The sequence below is a fragment of the Lutzomyia longipalpis genome, chromosome 1, assembly GCF_024334085.1.
Source record: "Lutzomyia longipalpis isolate SR_M1_2022 chromosome 1, ASM2433408v1".
Taxonomy (NCBI): Eukaryota; Metazoa; Arthropoda; class Insecta; order Diptera; family Psychodidae; genus Lutzomyia; species Lutzomyia longipalpis.
In genome coordinates this window covers 20,860,970-20,887,500 of record NC_074707.1, presented here as the reverse complement: position 1 = coordinate 20,887,500, position 26,531 = coordinate 20,860,970, and the positions used below count along the sequence as shown (strand labels likewise).

Sequence of the window (26,531 nt, the reverse complement as noted above, 5' to 3'; positions counted from 1 at the left end):
CCACCCTCCACGCAACACTCAATCAAAGAGACAATATAATCTCACAAAATGGGGAGCAAAATTCCAATAAAAAGAAAAGAAAAGAGAGATAATTTTACAATTTTATTTAAATACATCTCTTTTTACAATTTATACTTGTTTTATTTTTTATTTATTTATTTTTTTCTCCAAGAGGATAGTGAAAGAACATAGAAGAATTTCTTATTTGCATCTTATTTAATATACCTAATCACTTCTCCATACGTGATTTGATGTCTCCTCACCTCGCCTTTCCAAAGACCGTTTTTTTTTTAATTTTTTTCTCAAGTGCTATATATTTACACAGAATTTTGGTAAAGAGGAATGTTTTAATTGCTGATTCAATGTCACTTTTTTATATAATTAATTATTTATTTAATTTTTTTATTTTAGTTACCTTTTCATTCTTTTTTACTTTCTTTATTTTTTTTAAATTTTACTGTAAAGGAGGGGAAAAATGAGGTTTTCTGACTAGCTCAAACATTCCATTTTTAATTATTTTTCTTACTTTTCATTATTCTTCGTTATTTACACTTTTTTTTATACCATGTTCCTATACCCTTTTAATCCATTTATTTCTTCACACTTTCATCATCATTGTAAGTTGTTGTTGTATGTTGTAGTCACTAATGTATGGACTAACATTAATCTTGCATTTTATATTCATCATAACTGTATAATTTTTAGAGATTTATTATTATTATTTTTTTTATTGAAATTAACATTTTTTTTAAAAGAAAATCTTTAGCCAAATTACTAAAGGATTTATTAAGAAAAGAAGGAAAGAGATAATAAATAAAAATTAGGCCTATTATGCTATAATAGAAAAATAAAAAAAAAACTTAAAAGAAAATGAAAAAAAAAAATATTTGGACGAATATCGTCCAGACAAAAAATAAACTAACTTAAAAAAATAAAATAGATTTGAAAAGAAAATTAGTAAATGAAAAAGAAGAGAATGATGATAATGAAAAATTGCTATATATTGGCGGCACCATTGTAAAACTGAAAATTACTAAAGTTTACCGGCGTCTTTGGGCTGGAGCACATGTAGAGGAAATCATCGCTCTGGAGCTGTGTCTGTGTCATATTGGGCTCACTGGCACTACGATGAATCTTTGGCAATGTTCTCAGCATATTCTCCAGCATGTTGAGGATCAGCCGAAAGAGTGGCCTCTCATCCCTGTCGAACTTTATGCAGTCCTCCGCGAGACGCTTCAACGCCTGCGGACAGTCTGAGCGTACTTTGCTCATATCCGGCCTGAGTAGCCCCCTGCCCACCATGTACAAAATCTGATCTTTGTTGTTGATGTGCGAATAGGGCAGCTGTTCCCCCAGTAGCTCATACATGACAATCCCAAAAGCATAGACATCACTCTGGAACGAGTAGGGATTGGAATCCTCAATGCGAATGACCTCAGGGGCCATCCACAGGATACTCCCGGTCGGCTGATTTGCCTGCTTCTCACCCGACCAACGCATCTTGGCTGTTGCCAGGCCAAAATCCCCAATCTTCACCGAGAGATCCTCATGAAGGAAAATATTATTTGACTTGAGATCACGATGAATGATATTCTTTGCGTGCAAATAATCCATTCCCTGTGCCACTTGCCGGCCAATGTCTATCAGTGTGTTCAGCTTGAATTTCGTCTCATTGACATGGATGTGCTTGTACAGGCTACTACCCTCGCACCATTGTGTCACAATGGCCAGCGATGGTTCACTCACGCAACCCATAAAGAGAAGAATGTTGCAATGGCGGGTCTTCTTGAGCATCGCCACCTCATTCTTGAACGCCTGCAATTGCGCCGGGCTTGGGGTCTTCACATTTAGCGTCTTCACAGCCACTGGCCCATGCCAGTGGGCCTTGTACACAGTCCCAAATGACCCAGATCCAATTCGACGACCAATTAGAATCTCAACAGCTTGAATATTCTAAAAGGAAAAAAAAATGATAGAAAATTTTAAAATTTGCCTGAATGAGACAGAAAACGAAGCAGAACTTACCCAATTCTCTTCAGTTGGCTTTGGATCCCTGGGTGAGAGGAGATTTTTATTGCTTTCATCCGCTGACCTGGCACGGGGTCTCTTCATATGCTTCAGCGTATTCGTGGGCGATGCCTGCGTTGATTGCGAATGCTCCTGTCCCTGATTCTGCAGGGCCCCACGTGCCTGCTGTGCCAGCATCCGTTGGTGTTCCGAGAGGGTTTTAACGCTATTAATGCAGACATTTGGGGCCGAATTGGAGCGATCCTGCTGATTGAGGGAGCGCGGATGCACATGCCGCGATTGGTAGGGCACAAAGCCACCCGTCTTGAGGATCCCAGCGCAATTGTCGGGGTTCTGCTCCAGCAGAAATTGATAGTAGCTCTCCACGTCAATTTTGTTGCAGAGTCGTGGCACTTTGTCGGCGCAGCGCTGATGAAACCGAAAGTTGCATTGATTGCAGTAGAAACCGGTGAAGAGGAGACGTCGGCAGCATTCACAAAATGCCAGGGAGAAGAAAGTTTTGCGCATAAACTGGAAAGAAAGAGAAAAATTGAGGGAATTGTGTAAAATTTTGTATTTTGCAAGAGTTCAAGAAAAACTTACTTGATGGGATATTTGAGACATTACGGGAAACTTATCCAGCACTTTCACATAAACTTCTTCGGCCTGAATGCAGCTTATATCAGTGTCCCAGGGTATGGGTTGGGAGCCACCCAGCTGTGTAGTCACCTCGCACATGTCGCAGGTAAGATTGCGACGTTTGAGCGCCTTCGACAGGGCATCCCGAAGGCGAATTCCCGGAGTCACCTACAATTAATTTAAAAGGAGGTTTTTTGACGTGTGTCGTGGAGGATGAGGGAAACTTGTATGAATCACAAACCTGTACGGATGTCCTCTGTTGATTGGGCAAGTGGGCTCTGAGCACAAACTTTGGCTGTTTTGTCAATGTACTACAATTACTTTCAGTCTGCAAAAAAGAAGGAAAACAGAGGGTTCAATTTCAAGGACAAAGGCGCACACACCAAGGGCGCTACTTTTCATCACCCCACTTCCCCCATCCGACGCCCCCCGCATTGGACCTTGGGGGCAACAAATGCAGCAAGCACAAACGTGCGTACCTCTGTATCAGGATCAGGTGGTTCCGTAGGCTCAACTGTGCTTGTGGCGTAGTCACTTTGCTGCTGCAACTTCTCGATTATCTCGAGCTCCTTGTCGCGCAGCTCGTGCAACTTGGAGGCCAATTCTTGGTACTCCTTGAGGTACATCGGCGGTGGCTCCTGGAGATTGGCGAACTTTGCATTCAGCGCATCGATATTCTGCCGTGTCACATGAATCACGGACCGAATGTTCCGCAGGTCCAGCTCCATGTCCGCCAGATCCCACTGTGCTTCATCACTCATTTTGTCGGTGAAGAGCAGCGTTGGTATCGTATTGCCATTGGGTTTCTCACTACACTCACTACTCATTGGAAAAACGCTATTTTGCTGCAATTTTCTTGCGATTTATCATTTTTGCCGAAGGAAAACTTTTTGATTGACTTTTTTTTCTCTCTCTCACAACTTTTTCCTAAGGTTGTACGAGAATCTTATGACATTTCTGTGGATGTCCATGTGAAATGAAGTCTGTGGGACGTTTGGTGAGACATTTTTATAAAACGTACCGTGACTTTATTTTTTAGTTTTTTTTATTAATTAATTTGTGTTTATAAAAAAGAAACTCTTTGGAATTTTTTTTAAAGAAATTGTTTTTAATTTATAATGATTATTTTGTAATAAAAAAATTCTTTTAATCCTTTATCAATTTTTTTTACTCATTTGAAAACACAGGGACATCACGAGCATGCAAAAAACGTCACAAGAACATTCGTGATACAAACTAATAAATTTTTATTATAAAAAATCAAAGAAAATAGGAAAAATACAATTTTCACATAAAAGAATGAAAAGGAAATGTCGTGGGAAAATGGTGACAACGTCTTGGATCATGCTTTAAGGGGAACGCGTCCCATTTCCAATAAAACTTCCAAACTTTCCAATGGTATTCCAATACACATATTCTAATATTCCAGATACTCGAATGGACTTTGTATAAATATAAGTGAAAATCAATTTACTTAAAAAAAAACATTTTTGGCTTCAAAAATCTCATAGTTTTGGCCACAAAAACATCTCATCCGTCTTGGGGAAGGACTCAGCAATGGATTATGCAAATAGTGAAGGTGAAAATCATGCTGATTTAGCAGCATAAGCCCATCTTAGTTTGACTTTTGCAATTTCATGCTCTCTTTCCATTCTATCCCAATCTCATTTCATCCATTCCAGACGCTTCAGCTGATCAGGGTGGACCCCACAAGAAGATTGGCAAGTTCCACAATGTTCTGCCGCTGTGGGGAAATGAATCCAGCATGAACCTCAATCCACTCATCCTTGCCAACATCCAGAGCTCCAGCTACTTCAAAGGTAACGTCATGAATGACCTTTCAGGAAACGTTTACAGTTGTTCTGATAAAATTCTACCTTTCCGGAAATTCTTTTTTAGTGACCTTGTTTAAATTGAAGACTTATCATGAGGTGGTGGACGAAATATTTTATCAAGTTAAACACCTGGAACCGTGGGAGAAAGGTTCCCGCAAGACAGCTGGGCAGACTGGAATGTGTGGCGGGGTAGGTAATGTTTAAATCACCCACACTTGATGACCTCAACAATAAACACAAGCACGTGGATTTTATTCAGCTAATTAATTATTTTTTCTGCATAAATTAATGTCCGGGCTTATCAGGTGCGCGGCGTGGGAGCTGGTGGCATAGTTTCTTCAGCCTTTTGCCTACTTTACAAACTCTACACACTGAAATTGACGCGGAAACAGGTGAATGGACTACTGACCCATACAGACTCACCCTACATACGGGCACTAGGTAGGTGGTAAGTTCATTCAGAAGGCAGATTGGACTTTTCGAAATTCTTCTTAAAACCTCCTCATCCCATTTCCCGGATCGAGAAATTTTCTGTAAGTCCTCATGGCCAGAATTTCTGCTAAAATTCTCTATTCACCCGTCTAGGTTTCATGTACATCCGGTACACACAGCCCCCGGGTGATCTCTTCGATTGGTACGAGCAGTATTTGCAGGATGAAGAGGAGATTGACGTGAAAGCAGGAGGGGGTCAGGTAAATTCAAACACTATTTTCTGTTTAAATATATTCTTCTTCAACCATTTAATTTTCCTTATCAGGTAATTAGCATTGGACAAATGCTAGTGCAGTGGCTGACGAAATTGGATTGGTTCTCGACGCTCTTTCCGCGAATTCCCGTGCCCATTCAGAAGCAGATTGAGTCGAAACTGAATGAATACGCCCAGGACTACGGGATCACTCTCCAGCCGGTACGATTTACGGGTAACAATAGCACTGCTGCTGGTGGAGAGAGATACGAGCGTCCTGAGCGTGGTGAACGAGGAGGGGAGCACCACAGGCGCCGGGAGGAGCCTCAGAATCGCGACAGGGAATCATCGTCTCACCGGAGGAAGCACGATGACCGGGAGCGCGAACGGGAGAGATCGAGATCGAAAGAGAAGGAAAAGTACCGCGATAGGGAAGCAACATCCAGCCGTGATCGGTATCGTGAACGTGAACGGGACAGGAGCCGCAGTGCAGAGCGCTACCGTAGTAGTCAGAAGAGGCATCGCAGTGATCGCGACAGAGGGGACAGGAGGTACCGATAGGAAGGACTCTATTCCCGAATGACTTAACTTTTCATTTAATTTTATTGAATTTTTCTCTTTAGTTGAAGGAATAATGCATTGAATTTATAAGAATATTGTAAAAAATTATATACAACACACAGTTTTGTCCGGATTAGCTTAGGCTCTGGTGTGCAGGCTCTCTCTTCTCCTCTACCTCTCTCACAGTACAGCCTGCACACGTGATGGAATATTTCTAATTAGCTCAGGATGATGATAAGAAGGAGTTTTCAGTCTGAAATGTTAAGTTTCCGCTTGCATATAGAGAGAATTGTATATCGGGAGTTTTTGATAATAAAAAAAACATCTTCAACTGAAATTTTATGAATTTTTTGTCACGTCTGGAAGCTCCTTGGGAGCTTCAAAACACATTTCCGGGGAGTTTTTGGTTTCTTTTTCCTGGAAATGATTCCAGAATTATCTAACGGAAATTTCAAATTCAAGGGAAAACATCGCAGTTGGATGATTTCAATTTTTCGCCAAAAAAATATCATGATTTTCCACTTTAGAGTCAATTTTCTCACTTTTCCGGTTTCTTTGTGTTTTTCGGAGCTTTTCTAGATTTTTGTTCCGAGTAGAAAATGCGATTTTTACCATTTTCACGTATTTTTGGGTGTACTGCGCCAAACCAATGGCGGCTGCGGGAAAATTCAATTTTCTCCGCTCTGAAGCAATTTTTCGGCTTTTACTGCTGCAGTGGGGTTCATGGGGGCGGGGTACGTGTTATCCATGGGGTTTGGGGGTTTTCGGGGAGTTAATTCGGGGTAGAAAAGCCGCCGGCAGTTTTCGATTTTTTACACGACTTTTTTTCCCAGATTTAATTTTTCTGAACTTTCCGTTTTTCCGCCGCCAATGAACGCGGCACCGCCACCCGCACCCGGAAAATCTAATTTACCCAGAAAATTCACCGGAAAACGCAAGAAAATTGATAAAAATGAAAATGTCAGTGGAAAGTAGTAGGAAAAATCATACGACAGTCCGCGGAAGTTATTCTGGACACAGTTGGTGTTTGAATTGTTTACCAATAGATGGCCTCTCCAGACATGTCAACACTTTGAAGGCACGCCATTTGCACAAAAATTTTTTGGAGTTTTATATTTTCCGTGTTTTTAGTGACTGTAAATACATTTTGTTAACTTTTTAGCCGACCGCACGGCCGTGGAGGTTGTGATTAAGGGTAAAGTGGTGTAAATTGGAGCAACAGTATACGAGAAAGGGGTGAAAAAGACGTGCAAATCTGTGTATACAATCTTGGTGCCGTAGGTGCGTAGCCCTTTCTTCTTTTCATTGTTGCCGAGCGGGGTGCACCCTCTCCGTGCAACGAAATCTCCGCTCTTTCGCGGGCAAATCTTGATGGTTTCTGTTTTACTCTTTCCCATAGGCAATGGAAGATCCCAATAGGATGATGGCCCATGCTGGTGCAGGGCTAATGGGGCCTCAGGGGTACGGTGGCATGCAGGGCGATGGCAGCCAAACGGGTGGTGAGAATGAGGTGCGCAAACAGGACATCGGGGAGATTCTGCAGCAAATTATGAACATCACGGATCAATCTCTGGATGAGGCTCAAGCCCGGAAGCATACCCTCAATTGCCACCGAATGAAGCCGGCCCTATTTTCCGTGTTGTGCGAAATTAAAGAGAAAACTGGTGAGTTTCTGCTTCTCATCCCACACACAGACACAATTTCTTGGAGCCTGTGGTGCCAATTGAGCACCAGATTTGACCAGTTTTTGAATCTTAGACTAATCTTGGTTGATAAGATAGATTTTTCATGAAGATTTGTATCATTAGAGTACTTGATTAAGGCTTCCAAAGAGAGGCAAATCTTTGGGGAAGTGATTTAGGGGTAACTGGGGTAAATAGATGAAGGTGGAATTGTTTTTTTTTTTAATTATCCGAGTCAAGGTTCTAGGGTGGAAAATTTGCAATTAGATAGTTTTCCTGGAAAAACAAAGATTTTCACATGATCCAGGAAAAATAATTTCCCAAAAAACTTTTTATTTGCACCAGTTTCCCCTAATTTATCTCGATTGCTTTTATATACAGTGATGCTCCACATAACGTTCCTTTCGCTTATCACTTTGAGTCGATTCTGGAAGTTTTTTGAGGAGCTAGAAAAGAGAAAATTTACTTAAATCGATAGATTGGGGCTAATAACGGCCATTGATTAGCTAGAAATCATATAGATTCCAATAATTGAATGTAAAAAATAACAAAAGACGTTATCTGGAGCACTCCCTGTAATTAATCTCTTTATGAAAGATTCCCCACAAACCAACCTTCTCAATAAGAAAGGTCATTGAACTGAAATTATTGAAAGCAATGACAATTCAATCACTGTAATTTAAAAAATATCTGATCAAATAAATTTTAATTATTTTAACAAAAACACTTGAATTAAAAAAAAACTAAAACGACCTCAAAAATCATTTAAATAAAGATTACTGCCTCACCTTTTTTCTGCATACATTTTCTCGTATTCACACAAGAAATGCCGCAAAGGTCATTCATATATGTATATATTTTTTCTTCTCTTCATCAACTTCTTTTACCTTTTTATGGAAACTCAACTGAGAATCCCAACTGTGAGTTTGTCTCGTAAATCGCATTAAGTCTGTGCGCAGCAAAATTCTGTCTGCATGCAAGAAATTCATGAATTTCAGTTTGTGGTTTCTTTTTTTTGTCATCATAGTTCTTCTCCTCTCCTTACCATCTCACAAATCCAATCCGGAGAATCACGTAAATGATGCGGAAGATGAAGAAATGAAATGTGCAAAGAAAATTCACAAATTTTTCCCTTCAAGTAGAAAAAATCATTTAATTTAGTGGTCACACTTGGCCAATAAACTATGCAAGGGGAAGGGGGCGGGGGTGATGCTGGAGCTATTGGGGATGGCTGGCGTGTGTGTGTGTGGTGAAAGAAAATCAACCACAGTGAGTACACTAAAATGTGGCTCAACCGAAGGAAAAATATTTTGTCGGTATGTGAATGGAATATGAAATTAACCCCCTTCCCTAAATTTTTTGTTCCTTTGGGGGTTTGGTGGTGGTTTTTTGACTTCTTTTCTCAAGTCAGCTCCTCATTTTGGATGAGAGAGAAAAACACATCGTATATGTATGTTAAGAAATCCCCCAAGGGGTGAAAGTGGCTGCTATTTCATTATTTTATTACAACTAGAGTTTGTCTGAGAGACTAAATTGAGTTTTTTTTTTCTATAGAAAATTTTGAGGGATGAAGTAATCGTTGTTTTCTGTCAGTTTTCGCTTTTAGTTTGATGTGATTTTATTAATTTAATAAGCTCTCAAGAAGGAAATTATTATTTCAGGTTCAAGAAGCTCAAGAATGCTTTGGAATTTTCATAGTTTGACCTCAAACTTGTGTATTAAAATTAATACGCAATCAAAATTCATGAAATTTTGCGTAAAAAGTTCTAAAAGTTGTTCTTTAACCGATTCTATTCGACTGTTGTGAAAATAAAATTTTTGTATGCTCTTTTTATCAACTCAAAATCAACAACAGAGGTTAATAACAACAGAGATTCAATTAAATCAATTGAGCGTAAGAATAAAAAAGGAAAAATGCAAAGGTGTCATAACGCATTGTTGATTAATGCCTTGTACTAATAAGAAAACAAACAATTACATAATATTCTATGCAGAAGTCAATGATAAAAGCTCCATTAAGTGCGAACATAAAGCTACTGTCTTTGTGATATACCGCATTTAGTGTGAAACAAAGTCAAACAATTCCAGGGAAGAACATTAAATGGGCCATAAAATGAGCATAAAAGAGATAAAAGAAAGCAAAATGCCTTCTTTTAGTTTCATAAGAAATTCCACGGCAATGTGAGGAGTGAAGACGTAGCAATTGAGCTATGTTTGCAATTAATTACCCTCATCGTGTTTTCTTTTGCAGTTCTCTCCCTTCGCAATACGCAGGAAGAGGAGCCACCAGATCCACAATTGATGCGTTTGGATAATATGTTGATTGCCGAAGGGGTGGCTGGACCGGAGAAGGGTGGTGGTGCCGGGGCAGCAGCCAGTGCTGCAGCAGCGAGTCAAGGTACAACAAAATGAATTTGTTTTATCAGGTAATCCACTCACTGTTAATTGGTATCAGATCTCTCGCTAGGCATCAATTCGGACAATGCCATCGAGCACTCAGACTATCGGGCTAAATTGGCGCAAATCCGTCAGATTTATCATCAGGAATTGGAAAAGTACGAACAAGCGTGCAATGAATTCACTACGCACGTTATGAATCTCCTTCGTGAGCAGAGTCGCACAAGGTGGGCTATTTATTGAAATATTTACTTTTCATTTCATTTAAAAATATTTATTTAATGTTTTACTATTGAGAAAAGATACAGAAAAAAAAAACAAAACAGACATACTTTACACTTTTCTATTGAAATCAGCTGGAATGACGTCACTTGCGTTTTTTTTAATCGTATGAAACATTCGCGCTAATGTTTCTTCGATGTTTTTGTCGTTTTCTTCCAGCGGATCCCAGTGGAAAATGGAATGTTTCTTCTGCATATTCTGTTTTATAATTTCCTGAATGGATAAGCTCCTTTTCTGCTCATTAACTAATACATTTTTTGTAACCCCTTTTAGGCCAATTACCCCAAAGGAGATTGAACGCATGGTCCAGATCATTCATAAGAAGTTCAGTTCCATTCAGATGCAACTAAAGCAGTCAACATGTGAAGCTGTAATGATTTTGAGGTAATGAAAACTTTCTTTTTTTGTAGATTATTCTTTGGAAATTCAAGAAGCTAAAAAAGAACACAAAACAGCATAAAATTTATTGCTTTTCTGTAAGTTTTGCGATAAATAAGAGTGTCAGAGGTCATCAATGTTATGAAAGCCTTTCAGCAAAATGCAAAAAAATGTTGTTATCAGTGAAATTGAGCGGAAAAAGTAAATGAATCGCATCTCTTTAGGTCACGATTCCTCGATGCACGACGGAAGCGTCGCAATTTCAGCAAGCAAGCTTCAGAGATTCTCAATGAGTACTTCTACAGCCACCTGAGCAATCCCTATCCATCTGAGGAGGCAAAAGAGGAGCTGGCACGAAAGTGTGGCATTACGGTGAGTTCTGATTGACGAATCTGATGACGCATTACACATTGGCCACCAATGAGAGGAGATAGAGCAAGCCGTGTTGTGGATGTAGTGATTTGTGATTTCTTGTCGTTGTTAATTTTGTCCATTGAATGCCCTGAGGAAGGACTCAAATAGCCCGAAACGTTGGCCTTGAATAGAATTTAATTAGCCGAGCTTAAGACCGAAAATCCGTCTTTTAAGAAAACCCATTGATGAATTATTCCATTAATTTTGCTAAATTATTGATTTGACGTAACTTTTGTAGGTATCTCAAGTGTCCAATTGGTTTGGCAATAAGCGAATTCGCTACAAGAAAAACATTGGCAAAGCCCAAGAGGAAGCCAATCTCTATGCAGCCAAGAAGGCAGCAGGAGCTTCACCCTACTCAATGGGTGGCCCACCAAGTGGCACAGCCACACCAATGATGTCACCAGCTCCACCGCAGGATTCTATGGGCTATTCCGGGGGCTATGATCACCAGCAGCCCTACGATGGCAGTATGGGCTATGATCCCATTATTCATCAAGATGTAAGTCCGTGAGAAAATTTCTAATAAGAACATGAAATTTTTTTATTTCAATTAAAATAAACATGAGAGACGAAAAGTTCTTTATTTTTAGTTTTATTCGTAAAAACATTTTGTTTAGTAACATTATAGAGTTAATTTAAAAGTAAAATAAAGGAAAAACACTTGAGAAATTCATGTGTCTCACGCATAAACTGCTGGAATAGTTTATTTGGGATCTTATTATTGATGGGTTAAAAACAAACAAATAAATTGTGAAGAAATAAAAATTGAGAAGGTTTATTTAGCAATGATTGATATACGTACAATTTTTTTTAATTATCCTTTAGGGGTTGATTTTTAATTAGAAAGATTGTCTATTGCTATTATATTTGTTTCATATAGTTGGATATTTTATTTTGTTCAATTCTTGCGTTACGTATACAAAAAGAAAACCTACATTTTCATCGACAAAGATACTTTGTCAAATGAAAAATAATTGGTGGGAAGATAAATTTTACAAAAAAAATGACTAAAAATATTATAATAAATTCTACACATATGAAAAAATGTATACCATTACTAACAAGTAAAAAAAAAACATCTTATTTCACTTTTAAAATGTAATTTAATAAGGAAAGAAAATATCTTTTAAATTAACGGTACAAGTATTTAATGAAAATACATTTAAAAAAGAAATTTTTAAAAACTAAAATTTGACTTAAACGTGAAATTAGCGTTTCAGTAAAAATAATATTCATAGAATTAGGAGTTTTTTTTTATTTAATTAAACTACCTGGATTCCCTTTTTTATTTTCAATGTATTAATTTAAATTATGAAATTAATTAATTAAAACAGAACCAGCCATATGCATAAAATGTCGTTCAATAAAAACTTTAAACAAGAATTATGGGGCCGATCCTGACAAAAATCTTTTATTTCCTTGCAATTCGATGGTTGTAAGATTTTGACAGTTTATTTTATTTCTTTAGTGCTGTTAAGATTTTAAGACCAAAAAGCTTAAATATCTTTTAAACGTTTTTATAGAAACTTAAAAGAAAGTTTTCTAAAAGAAGAAATCTTACTGAACGGCAATAGAACAATAGAAAAATACAAACTGTCAAAATCTTGTGATAACTTTTAAATTAAAAGAAAGACAAGAACATTTTTGTCAGAATCAGCCCAATATTTGGGAATCCAAAAATATCATGAAATTTTTTTTTATTGGCTCACAAAAGAAAAGAAAACTTTGCGTTCTTCCGACAATAGTATACTGCTGAAGTAATAAATTAATAGCAAAATTGAATAAAGTATACAAAATTGTGCATTAAATGAAAGGAAAATCTGTAGAGAAGAAAAATATTATTTAGAAATACAAGAAGAAGAAAAAATAAACAACTTACAAGAAAGATGTGAAAAGTAATTAGCACAAAAGTTTACTATTTCAAGTAAAAGAAGGAAGCAAAAAAATAAAAAAAGAAAATTGTGTAAGAGATGAAAAGTAGAAAAGTAAGGAATATTTTATATTAGATCATAAAAATTACATAAAATTAATTTAAAGAAAAAAAGTAGTAAGAATAGAATGTGTATTAAATGCTAGTTGTCCGTGAAAAAAAAGAAATATTTTGCGAGGTGCAATAAGAGTTAAAAATTAAATAATTTCTTTTTTTTTGTGTAACGTTTTAATTAATTTTTCTGTGAATCTCATGCTGATTCACATGATTATGACACGTACTTACTAATTGTTTGCTGATAAAAAAAAATATTTATAAACTATACTTCTTACTAAATCTAACAAAAAAATATCTATAGTCAAATATACGATTAATGATTACAAATTAAATTTAAAAACAAAAAATACGGACAATATTTTGATGAAAAAAATGATGCATGTTATATCCAAAACACAGTATACGACAAAAATTCAAAGCGACATTTCAAATTGAAGAGATACCAACACCATCAAAATTAATAGTTTATTTTGTGTGCTTAATGGAGGCATAATTGGAAAGAATTTTGCAGTAAAATTATTAAAAAAAAAAAAAAAGAAATTATCCCACAGACAAGAGGTATACTAAAAGCACCAAAATTGGTGTATTTTTCAAACATTTTGTACGACAAAATGTGTTCAAAAATGTATACAGAACAAATAAGAAAGAAATGTCGTTTTATCATGGTGTAGTTGAAAATTATTGTCCTGAATTTTATCTCTAAAAAATTTCATTATCAATTTTCGTAGAGAGACAATTTTAAAAGCAAGAAATGATGACTTTGGTAAATATTTCAACAAAGAAATTTCATTGTAATCTCGAAAATACTTCAGATTCATTTTAAATTTTTAATTGAAAATAAAAAAAATAATTTAATTATACAAATATATGTATACGAAAGCGATTTGAACAATTTAAAAATTTATGTGTACTTAATAAAGTGAATAATAAATAGAAACAAAGCTTTGTTTAATTAATAATTCTGGCATTGAAGGAGAGGAATATGGATTGCAAAAAGGAGCAACGGGATGTGACTGGGTTTCTGGTTGTAACTGGATGCTTAAAGAAGAATTTTTGAAGAAATCAAAAGGTAATTAGCCCTTTCGTGTCCATGTGAAACATTGAAACATGCGCTCCTTGTATCGATGGATACTCCAAGAAAACATTTTTCAGTCAGAACGCCCCTTTGGCCTAATTTCCGTAAAATTAACGCATTTCTAAGTGGGAAAAACTATTAATTAAGTAAAATTTGGGAAAATAAAATGTTTCACGTTTGTGTGTACGCATGATCCAATGGATGCGAAAGGGTTAAATTTTTATCTCTGAGAATATTTATTTAATTTTTTTTTTGAACAATTTCTTAATTCCATAAAAAATCTACTGAACCGATCGTGATGAAAAGGAGATTATTCAATTTTCTTTGTTTAATGACCTCCTATGAACACAGGAGATACATAGATACATATGAGGTCTTTTTAATAATATAATTTATTCTATGTAAGCTCTCAGGGAAAATTTTTCAGTCAAAATGTCTTCATTTGCCTCATTTGCGTAAATTCAATGCATTTCTAACTTGGGAAAACAATTCAATTCATTAAGATTCTGAAAAATAAATTGTGTAACGTTTGGATCAGCGTACAAATAACCCATTGGACGACAAAGAGTTAAAAATGTTTCTTTGAAACATTTTTCATAAAATTGTAAGTACAATTTCTAATACAACCGGGAATGTCTTTATTATTTTCCTTCAGGAAAAAATTTTTCCGTCGGCTTTCTGCATCTTAATATTACGTATTTTCTAAAGGAAAATGTTTTAAAGACACCTTGTTGAAACCCCAATGAAATATCAGCGCGAATGTTTCATGTAAACCCTTTCGCGTTTATTTGGTCATAATATTGACCCAAATATGAAACATTTTATTTTCTCGAATTTAAGTTATTGTAAATTTTTTTTATTCTATTACAGAAATACGTTAAAGTCACGCAAAAGAGACCAAAAAAGATGTTTGATTGAAGAATATCCTCTGAAAGCATCTAGAGATTTAATATCGTGATAAAAGATCTCATAGATTCATGTGATTGCGAAAGGGTTAAATGATTCATAGCACAGCAGCATTCTTAAGATTTTAATCGCAATTTTGTGTTCTTTAGGATTTAGCATAAAGGATTCTTTGTATTTCTTTATCTATTTTTTCGTAGCTAAATTATACTGAACAAAAGTTAATTTCAAATTATTCTCTCGGAATTTTCCCTTCTTCACTTCGAGTGTGGAAAAAGTCAAGTGGACGGTTTTCACAAAACGAGAACGCTTTGTGAAAAATTCCCTTCCACATATAATACATAGATAACGAGCTTTGCTAATTAATGCAGAACGGGATAAAAACAAATTTAAAGGGCGGAAAATCAGAGAGAGTTTTCTTCTACTCTTAAAAAATCATTATTCTCTTATGCTTTAGATACCATATAATTTTTTTTAAACCTTCCGCCCATTTATGTTGAAAAACAAGATGCAATTTGCAGAAATCATAAAATGGGAGTCATATTTTGTACATCATAGTTGAAAATTTATAATTGGATGGGGCGGATATGTTTTGGTTGTTGATGGAAAATTGGGAAGAAATCGAGATTTTCCATTGCTGTTGGGGAATTTTGCGCGCACGATTATTGCAAAAAGGGGCGTGTTCTACAGTTTCGAGATTTTTTTTTCATTCATTTTATCTCAAGTGTTTATGGTCGAAATGATTCAAAAATATACCACAAATCGCACCCACATCGAGATGAATTTAATGATTTTCCTCCCTGAGGGTGGAAGAAAAAAAAAGAAGGAAAAAAAAGTCCCTGAAACTTTTTTTCTTCTTTTAGCATAGCATCAATTTTAATGTGAACTCTGTGGCTCAATTTGGAGAGGTTGTATGTCATTTTGCCCTCATTAAAATTAATATAACGTGGATACCATTTTTTCTCCTTGAAATCTTCCTCATTACACAACTTCCTTTTCATCACCATCTCCAAGATCTCATGAATTATTCAAATCCATCAAGTGCGTGTGTGTGTTCTTTTCATGATCCAGCATAAATTGTGCCTTTTTTCACATTCATTTCTGTTGTCCTTATTCTCCAACATTTTTCTTTTTTAAGGAATTTCAAAAAAATAAAAAAAGCAAGAAGAGGAGTTTTGTGAAGCAGTAATTAAAATTCTGAAAATTATGCGCGCCATTTTTTTTTACTTGTCTGCAGGCGTGAAAAATCAAAAAGAAAAAGAGGAAAATCACAGAAAATTTATGCAAAGTACTCATCAGGACACCGTAAATATTCACAGCTTATTCTATATCCCAGCGGGAATCAGGATTCTTGGCATTGTTGCGCACTATGCGAATTTGTGAAGGGAACTCCACCATGATTCCAAATTATTTCTTACCCTCGAGCCACTTGTCGATTTATACAGTCGCTCTCTCCCATCCACTTTGTCAAGTGTTTCAACTTGCAAATTGCTTCCAAATCTGTCCCATTTGGCAAAGCAGTTTCGTTCAGAGAATCCCAAAGAATTTCCAGGAAAAATGAAAGAATCAGGAAAGTTTCAGACTTTTTCAGTTTAAAAATTTGCAAAAATTATGCGGTTAAAAAAATATCTAAATGATGGCCATTCATGAGTTAAAGGTCAATCTTAATTTATTTTCAACTCTAAAAACTTTTCAAAAAACTGTAGGTATAAAATCTAAGAAATCAAGATCTAGAGATTTTGACTTTAAAATATGAGCCAATATGGGCTTTTTCAGGTTTGAGGATTGTTTTTTCGGATTCTAATTCTCTTTCTGTCTACATAATTAATTAAAATTGTAAGCTCTTTGTGAAATTATAATTTCAATTTTGTAGAGCGTAGAAGAATTAGGAAATATTGATAATTTTTTAGGAAGTTTAGAGTAAATTTAGTTTTTTGTAATTAAAATAAACTGAGAAATAAATCAGTGAAAGTTTTACTTCGATTAAGAAATTTTTTTTATTATGTAATTTATTCCAATTTTAAGGATTTTCAATAAATTCTTTACGTTTTCTAAAATCATCAAATCTTTAAAAAAAATCTGACGACCTAATTCAGACCACTTTATGCATCTTTTAATGGTCTTTCACGCAAAACGTAAAAAAATTAAACAATCATAAGAAAAGTTTGAGATTAAATAAAGACATGAATTAGTGCTAAATTAAGGGATATTGATTTTTGAATTCTTTAATTTTAGAAAGAATTGTTAAAGCTCCGAGCTGTCTAGGTTTAGATATTTAAAAGCTTCTGATAAAATATTCGATTAAGAAATTGTAAAAAAGAAAAAAAATATAAAATAAGATAGAAGAGAAGACTAAGAAAGACTAAATTACAAATTAAAAAAAAAACAGAAGAAAGTATAATTACAAAAAAGAAATAAATGTTCCCAATTCCCTATAAAAAATTTTTGTTAATTAATTTCGTTGAGACTCACAAGAGAAATTAAATTAATTTTAATTCATTATGTAATAGATTCTTTCCATAAAACCGAAAAACATCTTCCAAAAACATTAAAATTCTGAATCCCAAATTAGACAGTCTCAAATTAATGGGAAACGGAAGTTTTTTTTTATAGAAAGAACTTGAAAGGAATTCTTCAAATTAAGATGAAACTTTGCAGACTTTTCTCTTCACGCAATATGATTTCGGTGATTTCACAAATTTTCATTATTCCCCCAATTTTCCCCGGTCAAATTGAAGAGCAGCATAGCTCAGGACAAAATCAGGATCTTTTGAATATCATTTCCTCTCATAGCAGACACATTGCCCCTAAAAGTTCTCAACTTTTGAGAATGATTTGTGTGCGGGGGTGAATTTACTTGAGAAACTTTATTGCACACTGAACAACAACAAATGCGACAATAAGGGATGAAGGAAGTACTTGAGATATGAATCCACAAAACCCTAAATCCACTCCTGCTAATTGGCTCTAAACAATTTCAAATTGAGTCGTTATTGTTATTTTATCTCCCGCTGTGATGTGCAAATTGATAATCTCGCATCACTTTGAGATTAGAGCTCGAAAAATTGAGGGTTTGACTAACAACATGCCACGGAGCAACATCGCTCATCTCATTTGCAGGAGAACCAACCCCCGGCAATTGCTGGCAATAATGCCCGTGCGGAACAAGTGGGTGATTTTGTCGTTGTGTACTGTGTGGCACGATTTGGTAATTGATCCAATTCATGTGAAAATGCCGAGAAGAGCGGTGGTGGACGGTTTGAGGGTAATTTCAGGGGATGGAATAGCAAACAAATTTATCTACCACATATATGATGAATAAGATGTATTTTCTTTAACTAATTTAGTCATAACGGTGATAATCTTCTCAATTTATAGCGCCTTGTTTGCGATAAAAAGGGATTTGCTTTTACTTGGTTCCTCGCATTCTAAATATAATATTTAGCTCGTACATTTTTGAGAGAGATTTTATCTTACGCTGAATCCGCGTGAGTCATCCGGATGATTCTACAGAGGACATCCTGGGACGTAGCCTACATTCCGAAAAATTGCCGCAGCGGCTGCACTTGTGAGGAAATTGCACGGAGACTGGGAGAAGGATGGGAGAGATGTGGTAGAACAGCAAGAGATCGATGGTTGAGCTTGAGAGGATAAAAAAATAATTTTGTAAAGATCATCAGAAATTTACTCACTCCTGTGCAAAATAGCAAAAAAATACTAACCAATTGATCCATCGCTGCCAATGAGATCCTTTTCCATTGATGCCTGATGTCGCAATTGCTCCAGCCTCAGTTGATTCTGCCTCTTCCATTTGGTCCTTCGATTCTGATACCACGTCTTCACTTGAGTCTCCGACAAATTGAGGGAATCCGCAACATCGCTCCTGTCGGCTACAGATAGGTATTTCTGACATCTGCATGAAGAATAAATTTCCTAATCAGCTTCCTCAATGTTTGCAGCTCAAAGGGATTTTTTAATTTACCGGAATTTCCGCTCAAGGAATGCCAGCTGAGCGTGTGTAAAAGCCGTTCGTCTCCTTCGGGGTTTCCGCCCAACTTTCCCATGCAATATGCCGCCCAAATCTGAGCTCGTTGAAACAATTGAGGCTTGTGGGAAGTTGGTAGTGATGGAGGATTCAGGTGAGGAGCGATCTTCAATATCTATCTCCATATTGTCCTCATCTGTGCATTCAGACTGTTGGGATTCTAATAGCCGTAGTAGGGTTTTGATGAATTGTTAGAGAGATTTTGAGCATAAATTAGTTTTTTTTGTATTTGATAAAAGGACCATAATTTTTTAAAGCATTTTATGATACTTTTTTGACAAATTAATTTTAGGACATAGACTTTTTTTAAAATTCCAATCAACATTGCACTTAAGCCACGCCTTGAGATAGAACAGGTATGAGATACAAATCAAATAAGTTTAATTTTATGTAAATGAATAATAAGAAAAATCTTATGCATGACACCAATTAAGAGCTTTGAGAGCTACAATTGGCTGATAAAGAGCAAAGCATTTATTTATAAGATGGAGTTTCGATGTAAAGTTTATTTAAACAAATAAAATACTTAAATTAAAGTGTTAAAAGGGACAAAGAGTTCAATCTTTTCACCAAATATAGTTAATTGGAAGCTTTCTTTTTTCCAACATTTAATACGAAATCTCCTAAAATCAGTCTAAAATTAATTAATAAAAATAATCTAAAAATTCCAGTGAATTCTTTACCGTCATTAATAATTATTATATGGTTAAAATTTTCTAATTAACCAAATATTATGAAATAAATTTAAACCAATTGAACTCTATTTTCCTTTTAAGTAATTTGTATAGATCAATGGTTCGTATTAAGATTAAAATAAAATAATATTCTTAAGAATAATGAAGCTTAAAAAATAGTTTTTAAATGAAAAATTAGAGCTTCATAATTCACAAAGAAAATGGATAAACTTTGTGGAATTTTTTTAACAGAGTTTTCCAATCTTTTAAAATTCCTTAGGGGAGACCGGGGTTAAAAAGTCACTTAAGGGTTTAGAAAAAGCTCAAAATATCATATTTCCCAAACAGATAAAGCGAAATGTATAGATAGCTCATTTCTTTATGAAATTTACTGCCCTACAACTCTTTCTCAGATCATTTTGGATATTTTAAGCTTTTTCACACCCCTTAAGTGACTTTTTTAACCCCGCTCTCCCCTAAGGTTTTGAATAGAATAAAATCAGAATTCCACAATTTTATTCGGAACGCACTAAATTGAATCTTTGCTAATTTCTATCTAAACTATTCTTTTCGGGAAAATCCATTTTCCTTTGATTAATATTCACAATTTTACGACGTTGAGGTATATCACCAAAGGGTTTAAAAAAAAATTCTCGTTCTTGTGAGAACAATTAATGCTATTGTGCATGAAATCCAAGAAAATTTGTCACGTTCCAACACTTAAACGTTAGAGGTATGTGTTTTAAAAAAAGAGAGAATCCATTAGTCGACACAGTGGTGGAAAAGTCGTTTTCCAATTAGACGGAAAAAGGAAAAAAATCTCTCAAACATTTTCTATTCACAACACATCCCAACAAAAGGATATGTTGGAGTTTTGTGATACAATCATATTACGGGGGGATCTTCAAAAGGGATATGGCTCCACTTGACGCATATAGACGGATGTTGTGGAAAATGATGCTGAATTTCGATTTCCCATTAAATTTCCTCTCTATATCGTATTTTCTTCCCACTTGTGACTCCTCCGTGAAGGATAGTCAAGTACATTCACGTGTTAATCCCGAGAATACAATGCACGCGTGTCTTCTTACATTGTTCTCCCTCGAGATGAGCATCAATTTGGGAAGCAATTGATTCCTTTTTTAGTATTGAATTTTTATTAGTTAATTTATTGAAATTCACGTTTTGCAAATGAAATTAATAAAAGAATTGATTGGGATGTGAAGGAAGCTTGCATAAGGACAACACACCAACCTTCATTGGGATTCTCTTGTTGATTCATCAAGTGATTTCGATGAGATCCAATTAAATCCCCCAAGAGATCCCTAATTAGGAAGGATTTAGAACTGTCTTGCATTTTAATTTTCGTTTTTAGAAAATTTTATTTTCTCACTGAAATAAATTGCACAAAACACCTTTTTCTCAGTCCTTAAAAAAATCACATAAAACTGTTTATCCTTAATCCTTGTTTCTGTGATTCTGTGTTATCATCCAAAAAGTTTAAGAACCCGGATCCGAACTATTCACTGAGACAGACAATTTATTAATGACGATAAATTTGTTTGACAAATTGACTTTGAATGGTGTGGAAAAAGGATTTTCTCACATCTCCTCTTTCGCTTTTCTCTGCATTTTCCCCATTTTTCCAACTAAACGTTCATGGCAGCAATATACCGTTGAAGGCGGAGTCACGGTGCTCTTTAACCTTTCTCATTGGTTCAACACAGATGTCCCCTCTAGGGAGGTCGTACCAATTGGAAGCAACTAGAAAGGATTGCCTGCATTAAGGGAATGGCCTTTGGGGAAGTTTTGCTTTTTTCTCTCTTTAATTCAATAAAGAAAATTTAAAATCTTTATTCACACACAAATTGCTCTCACTTTTTGGCATCAACATGCTCAAGAGCCAATAAACTAGCACCCACTAAGTAGAGAGACCCTGTAATGAGGACATCAATCTCCCTCTCTTTGCCATACATGTTGTCCAAATATGCAAAAGCATCTGCTACACTATTGAGGACTTGGCACTGCAATTTCGAGAATCCATTGAGTCCACAGAGACCATTTTTCGAGACTTTCTCCGCAATGATATCCTGCAAATCCTTCTCATTCTTCCTGCACCTTTCGAGAGCTTCATCCCTTCCCGTGAGAACGGACGTATTATCTGTGGCGTGGAACTTTTCCGATGCAATATTCGGTGTGAAGATGATTGTACTGAAGCTGGATGTGTTGATGAGCATTCTCAAGAGTTTCTTCGAATCCCTCGAACCCGTAACGTTGAATATCAAGCACTTTGGATTACTATTTCTAGCTGTATTGTCGACAAACCACTCAGCACACACCTCCATACTCTCCAACGTATGTGCGCCATCGAGGAAAATTGTTCTTCGGTGAAAGGGAATAATTTGGCACCTTCCTGGCCATTTGGTATTTTCAATTCCATCGGAGATCTCCTCAGAAATTTCCTTCAAGAGATTCACTTTTCGCTTCAAACGAGTCAAACGGTGATGCTGAAGCCAGTCGTGGCTCAACTGTATGGCCAGTGAGGCATTAACACGCTGCACCTTTGTGCCAACATTTTTACCAGGGAACTGTACCCAGTTGTATGTATCGAAATCCGGTACAACTGTAAGGGTGGCCTGTTAAAAAATTTTTGATTCATTTATACTCTTTAATCGTATTGTGAAGTTCAGCTTACATTTTTCTCCTTGGCGCGTTGTTCAATGACTCGAAGACATCCTGGTGGTTGATCTACTGTAAAAATGTGAGATTTTGGCTTTATAATTCCCGCCTTTTGCCATGCAATCTCCTCCAAGGTGTTGCCAAGGATGTGAGTGTGATCGAGCCCTAAGGATGTAATTCCCACAGTTTTGGTGTTCCTCACGATGTTTGTGCAATCATATTCCCCGCCAATTCCCACCTCAACGATTGCTACATCGATATCCTCCTCCAGGAAGACATTGAAGGCCATTACGGTGAGGAATTTGAAGTATGTGGGCATGTCCCTTTCATGGTCCTGTAGGAAGGAATTAGTGAGTATCAGTGGCGAAGAGGGAAGGTATTTTCAGGGTGTCTAAATACTCTAAAAGTCATAAAAATTGAGGCAGATCATGTTTTTCTTTCTAGGTCAAGAATAAACATTTTTCCACCTAAAAAAAATAATTTCCATATTCTAAAATTTTGTTGACGTTGAAATAAAGCGTTAAGAGTTAGAAAGGTAATGTCAAACTTTTAAAAAATATTACCAAAAGAAAAGCTCAGTTAATTGTAAGAAAAACGTTGAAAACTAAACGTTAGAAAAGAAACTTCAATGATTCACAAAGAAACGTCAAATGTTAGAAAGGAAACTTCAATAACGTCATAAAAATACTTGTCAGCCCCCTAGAATCACAAATCTTCATTCACAAATCCCACTTACTTGAGATTTCTGGAGCGTATTGTAAATCCGCCAGAAGTATTTCACAAAATTCTCCTCACTAATGGGAATCCCATTGAGCCGAATTCTCTCTGTGGCCGAAATAAGATGTGGTGAGCTGAAGAAACCCGTTCTGATGCCATGAGAACGTAGAATTGAGTCAATAAGCGCACACGTTGAGCCCTGAAAATCATAGAGAAAAAAATTCTGCTTATCATGCTGTAATCTACGAAAAAAACAAGCATAAATTTTTTGGCTCTAATCCGCAGAGTGAGATAATGTAAGATGTATAAAGAGATGAGCTGGCACAACGTCACTCATCTCGCGCGATCCTTGATCTCTTGGCCAGAAACGCAATTCCAATATATTGGCAAGATTGGCAATTATTGTGTCTTTGTTATTAATCCACTTTCAGGAGTCAGCTTGACCTCGCTCTCTGTGACCCCGATGTGGACATTAAATTACATTGTAGCACAAGACTCTCGCGAATCTGCTTTCAGCCAGTTTAGCTGATTTGAAAAAAATGCCACAAAATTCATTACCTTTCCTTTAGTTCCGGCCACGTGGATCACGGATAGTGTATCCAATCTCTCCAGAGGAACTCCTGTTCTCCGGAGGAATTTCTCCGTTTCCCGGAATCGTGCTGTCTCAATATCACCAGAATTTCTCACAGTTTGCTGGATAGTCTCAGCATTGCTCTGAAGGGTATTGAGGGTTTTTATTGCTTCCTGGAAAGGATACACACAGAAGGATTAAACAAGATCAAATCAGAACACTTTCCCCATCAACTTACATCGTAACTATCACCGACTGTGTGAGATTCTGACGCAATATGAAGTGACTTCACAATTCCCACACTCTTGGCCGCGTCGAAGACCATTTTTCGGCACCAGAAGCTGCTCCCGAGAGCGCTCAACACAGAATGCATCCCGCACCACAGCGTAAAGTTCCCGCTCAAACGCACACCGCTTTTTGTTCACTCACCGCGATAACTTTCGCACTTGTGACGCTCACTCGGCCAGTTTTCACTGTTGGGCTGTGGCAGGAAATATTTGTAGGAATCAGGGGATGTCATAGTTCAACAGAGATTATTTCAGCCTTATCAAACAAGCTCCTTTTTCTGTGTTTTCCCCAAGAAAATTATTGACAGCATTGCAAAGCACACAGCTAGCCATCTCACTCTCCAACACATTCGCCGCACCTTTTGCATGGGTGAAAAAGAGACAACTATAGGTGTTTGGTCAAAAAGACAGCTGATCACGTGGGTGAGAATCAAAACAAAACAGAGCTGTGGTTCAAAGTGATTTTTTGTTGTGTTTTATGCAAAAAATTAGTGCAAATTGTGCAAAAATTACTTCGGGAACCACGTAAGCATCACACGCAATGGATAGTTGTGAAGATCAATCAGGAAATCAATCAAAAACAGACACCTGTCGGTAAGCGTCCCACGCGGTGGAATTTTTCACTCATTATCACTTTGATTTTCTTATCACATTTGTTGTTCCTGTTAATTACACCCGCATTGTATGTTCACTTAATTGTAGATTGGGCATGTGTGAGGTGTGCCAGGTGACCGATGCTAAATACACCTGCCCCCGATGTGAGGTTAAGACATGCTCCCTTCCGTGCCTCAATATCCACAAGAAGGAGCTCGAATGCAGCGGATTGCGCGACAAGACACGCTATATTCCCATAAAAAAAATGACCACAATGGACTACATGAGTGACTATAACTTCCTCGAGGAATGTACACGCTTTGTGCACAAGAGAAAGCGCTCAAATGGAAAACATTTACACGGAGACTTGCCGCAACACTTGCACAGACTTCGCATGATTGTTCGCCAGAGGAAGATTCAGTTGCAATTTCTTGGGCGGAATTTCACAAAGCGTAAAATGAACGGTACTTACTACGATGGCAGGGCACGGAGGATCTTTTGGACTGTCGAATGGATGTTTTTGCACGCGGAGAAGAGCATTGTTGAGAAGAAATGCCGGGAGAATGAAACATTGGGGAAGCTTCTGGGGAAGTATGTTGATGTGCAGCATTCCGGGGCTCAACATGAGGAACTTGAGCACTACAGAAGTCGTGGATTTGGTGGCTTGAAAGTTCTCCTAAAGTCTGAGAGGATTAAGAATTGTGGGAAGAGATTCTACGAGATGGATCTCCGGAAGAGTCTTGAGGAGAATCTTTGTGGGAAGAATATTGTGGAATTTCCAACATTCTTGGTGATTTTTAAAGAACTCCATGGAGAATTTGATATGATCGACAGCGATGAGGAAGATAGCAGAGAGCTAGAAAGGTGTAGTAACAAGTCCCTTGAAAATGAGAAGACCTCAGAGGAGCCTCCACAAAAGGATGCAGATCACGTGGGAAGGACAAACTTTCTCTTCACCGATGAAAGTATCTGGGAAAATCTCTCATCAGACGAAGAGGCCACAAATGCAGAGAAAGTTACATGAATACACGCAGATTGAAATGTTTCTCAATATATTTTCATTTACCTCGCTTAGAAAACCCTCCACAATTGCGCTTAATTTTCCCCCGGGAACATACATTTAATGCTGATGATGTGGGATGATAAATACAATCCGCGAATAAGTGTGATGGCGTTAGAAAACCCAAAAGTAGGAGATGAGGAAGATAACAACAACAAGTCCACACACAGCCTTCACGTACATTGACTTCCGATTGAGATACGTGGCGTCTTTTTTGTATTTCTGCGACAGCATCGACAGATTTTGTGTCTTGGTATCCAGCTCAGAGAGCACAGTACCCCGCTGGAGGACATCATCAATGTTCTGAACCATAATTCTCTGGACATCCTGCAGTTGTGTGTTAATTGTATTGATATTTCTGCGACGATCGGTGAGGGATTTCTTTGCTTTCTGGATGTAAACATCGAACTCAATGAAGGCATACGGTCTCGTCACGGAGTTCACCTTCCTCCCGTAATTCTTGTGAAATTCCTGCGCAATGTCTTCTAAATAGTTGAAGGCTAGGCGCTTTGAATACATCTTATCACAAAGGACCAAGTAGCAGACCTCATTTTCTATCAAATAGCTGCAAAATGCAAAAGATTATTAAGAGACTGTCTAGGTATCTTCAGGAAGGATAGATAATTACTGGAATAAATAGGGTCCTGTCTCAATGGTGCATCGCGATGGGGAGTGTGGACCTAACTTTCTGAATAGCATTTTTGCCTGATTCTGGTACTCGAGAACACTTCGGCCAGACTGAAAGGAATGGAATGCATCCAATTAGATTCCTATTTGAATTTCTCCCTGGACACGAAAGCAAATCTTACCTGCTCATCTTCCTGCATGGTTCCGACGAGTGGTAGCCCGTCGATTACCCGGGCAATCATTGTCATCTGTGCCATTGTGATTAATTAGCACGCTTTCTTCACAATTTAGAAAGAACTAACTATTCTGGGTGGGTAATTTGTATAAAATTTCAACTACAGAAAAATTATTTGGCAAAATCAGCAGCGAAAAACACGTCACATCTAATCTGTCACTTCCAAAAGACAACACTTTGGATGTCCAAAGAGT

At 36.7% G+C, this 26,531-nt stretch overlaps 7 protein-coding genes across 9 annotated transcripts; 3 read left to right on the top strand and 4 right to left on the bottom strand.

Annotated features, from left to right (window-relative positions):
• Positions 1–89: 89 nt before the first annotated feature.
• LOC129796920 (raf homolog serine/threonine-protein kinase Raf) lies at positions 90–3,618 on the bottom strand. 2 transcript variants are annotated; one of them, XM_055839058.1, is made up of 6 exons: positions 3,126–3,600; positions 2,888–2,974; positions 2,611–2,814; positions 2,026–2,538; positions 1,045–1,953; positions 90–834 (listed from the first exon to the last, which is right to left on the bottom strand). In XM_055839058.1, exons 1-6 carry the CDS (start codon positions 3,471–3,473, stop codon positions 787–789), a joined length of 2,109 nt encoding a protein of 702 aa, XP_055695033.1. In that variant the 5' UTR covers positions 3,474–3,600; the 3' UTR covers positions 90–786. The 2 variants fall into 2 exon arrangements, with proteins under 2 accessions (XP_055695033.1, XP_055695031.1); XM_055839056.1 differs by having other exon boundaries at positions 90–1,953; positions 3,126–3,618.
• A 429-nt stretch (positions 3,619–4,047) lies between these two features.
• Positions 4,048–6,064, top strand: LOC129796919 (pre-mRNA-splicing factor 38B). Of its 2 annotated transcripts, none has more exons than XM_055839055.1 (6): positions 4,048–4,225; positions 4,329–4,466; positions 4,546–4,670; positions 4,787–4,922; positions 5,067–5,173; positions 5,239–6,064. In XM_055839055.1, exons 1-6 carry the CDS (start codon positions 4,204–4,206, stop codon positions 5,725–5,727), a joined length of 1,017 nt encoding a protein of 338 aa, XP_055695030.1. In that variant the 5' UTR covers positions 4,048–4,203; the 3' UTR covers positions 5,728–6,064. The 2 variants fall into 2 exon arrangements, 1 of the variants encoding a protein (XP_055695030.1); XR_008751288.1 differs by having other exon boundaries at positions 4,057–4,225; positions 4,787–4,929; positions 5,239–5,254.
• A 720-nt stretch (positions 6,065–6,784) lies between these two features.
• Positions 6,785–13,521, top strand: LOC129796918 (homeobox protein extradenticle). Its single transcript, XM_055839054.1, has 7 exons — positions 6,785–7,008; positions 7,127–7,391; positions 9,661–9,807; positions 9,865–10,033; positions 10,362–10,472; positions 10,691–10,838; positions 11,119–13,521. The coding sequence occupies exons 2-7, from the start codon at positions 7,130–7,132 to the stop codon at positions 11,392–11,394; spliced, it is 1,113 nt and encodes a 370-aa protein (XP_055695029.1). The 5' UTR covers positions 6,785–7,008; positions 7,127–7,129; the 3' UTR covers positions 11,395–13,521.
• Positions 13,522–18,160: 4,639 nt separating this feature from the next.
• Positions 18,161–21,255, bottom strand: LOC129796916 (homeobox protein ceh-1). The gene is made up of 4 exons (XM_055839052.1): positions 20,822–21,255; positions 18,831–19,053; positions 18,571–18,761; positions 18,161–18,489 (listed from the first exon to the last, which is right to left on the bottom strand). The coding sequence occupies exons 1-4, from the start codon at positions 20,922–20,924 to the stop codon at positions 18,356–18,358; spliced, it is 651 nt and encodes a 216-aa protein (XP_055695027.1). The 5' UTR covers positions 20,925–21,255; the 3' UTR covers positions 18,161–18,355.
• A 119-nt stretch (positions 21,256–21,374) lies between these two features.
• Positions 21,375–24,408, bottom strand: LOC129796914 (folylpolyglutamate synthase, mitochondrial). Its single transcript, XM_055839050.1, has 5 exons — positions 23,773–24,408; positions 23,522–23,707; positions 22,983–23,162; positions 22,263–22,580; positions 21,375–22,203 (listed from the first exon to the last, which is right to left on the bottom strand). Exons 1-5 carry the CDS (start codon positions 23,905–23,907, stop codon positions 21,442–21,444), a joined length of 1,581 nt encoding a protein of 526 aa, XP_055695025.1. The 5' UTR covers positions 23,908–24,408; the 3' UTR covers positions 21,375–21,441.
• On the top strand, positions 24,211–25,460 carry LOC129796915 (box C/D snoRNA protein 1). Its single transcript, XM_055839051.1, has 2 exons — positions 24,211–24,415; positions 24,524–25,460. Exons 1-2 carry the CDS (start codon positions 24,363–24,365, stop codon positions 25,437–25,439), a joined length of 969 nt encoding a protein of 322 aa, XP_055695026.1. The 5' UTR covers positions 24,211–24,362; the 3' UTR covers positions 25,440–25,460.
• LOC129796917 (vesicle-trafficking protein SEC22b-B) lies at positions 25,451–26,510 on the bottom strand. Its single transcript, XM_055839053.1, has 3 exons — positions 26,285–26,510; positions 26,104–26,213; positions 25,451–26,040 (listed from the first exon to the last, which is right to left on the bottom strand). The coding sequence occupies exons 1-3, from the start codon at positions 26,357–26,359 to the stop codon at positions 25,590–25,592; spliced, it is 636 nt and encodes a 211-aa protein (XP_055695028.1). The 5' UTR covers positions 26,360–26,510; the 3' UTR covers positions 25,451–25,589.
• Between the last annotated feature and the right edge of the window lie 21 nt (positions 26,511–26,531).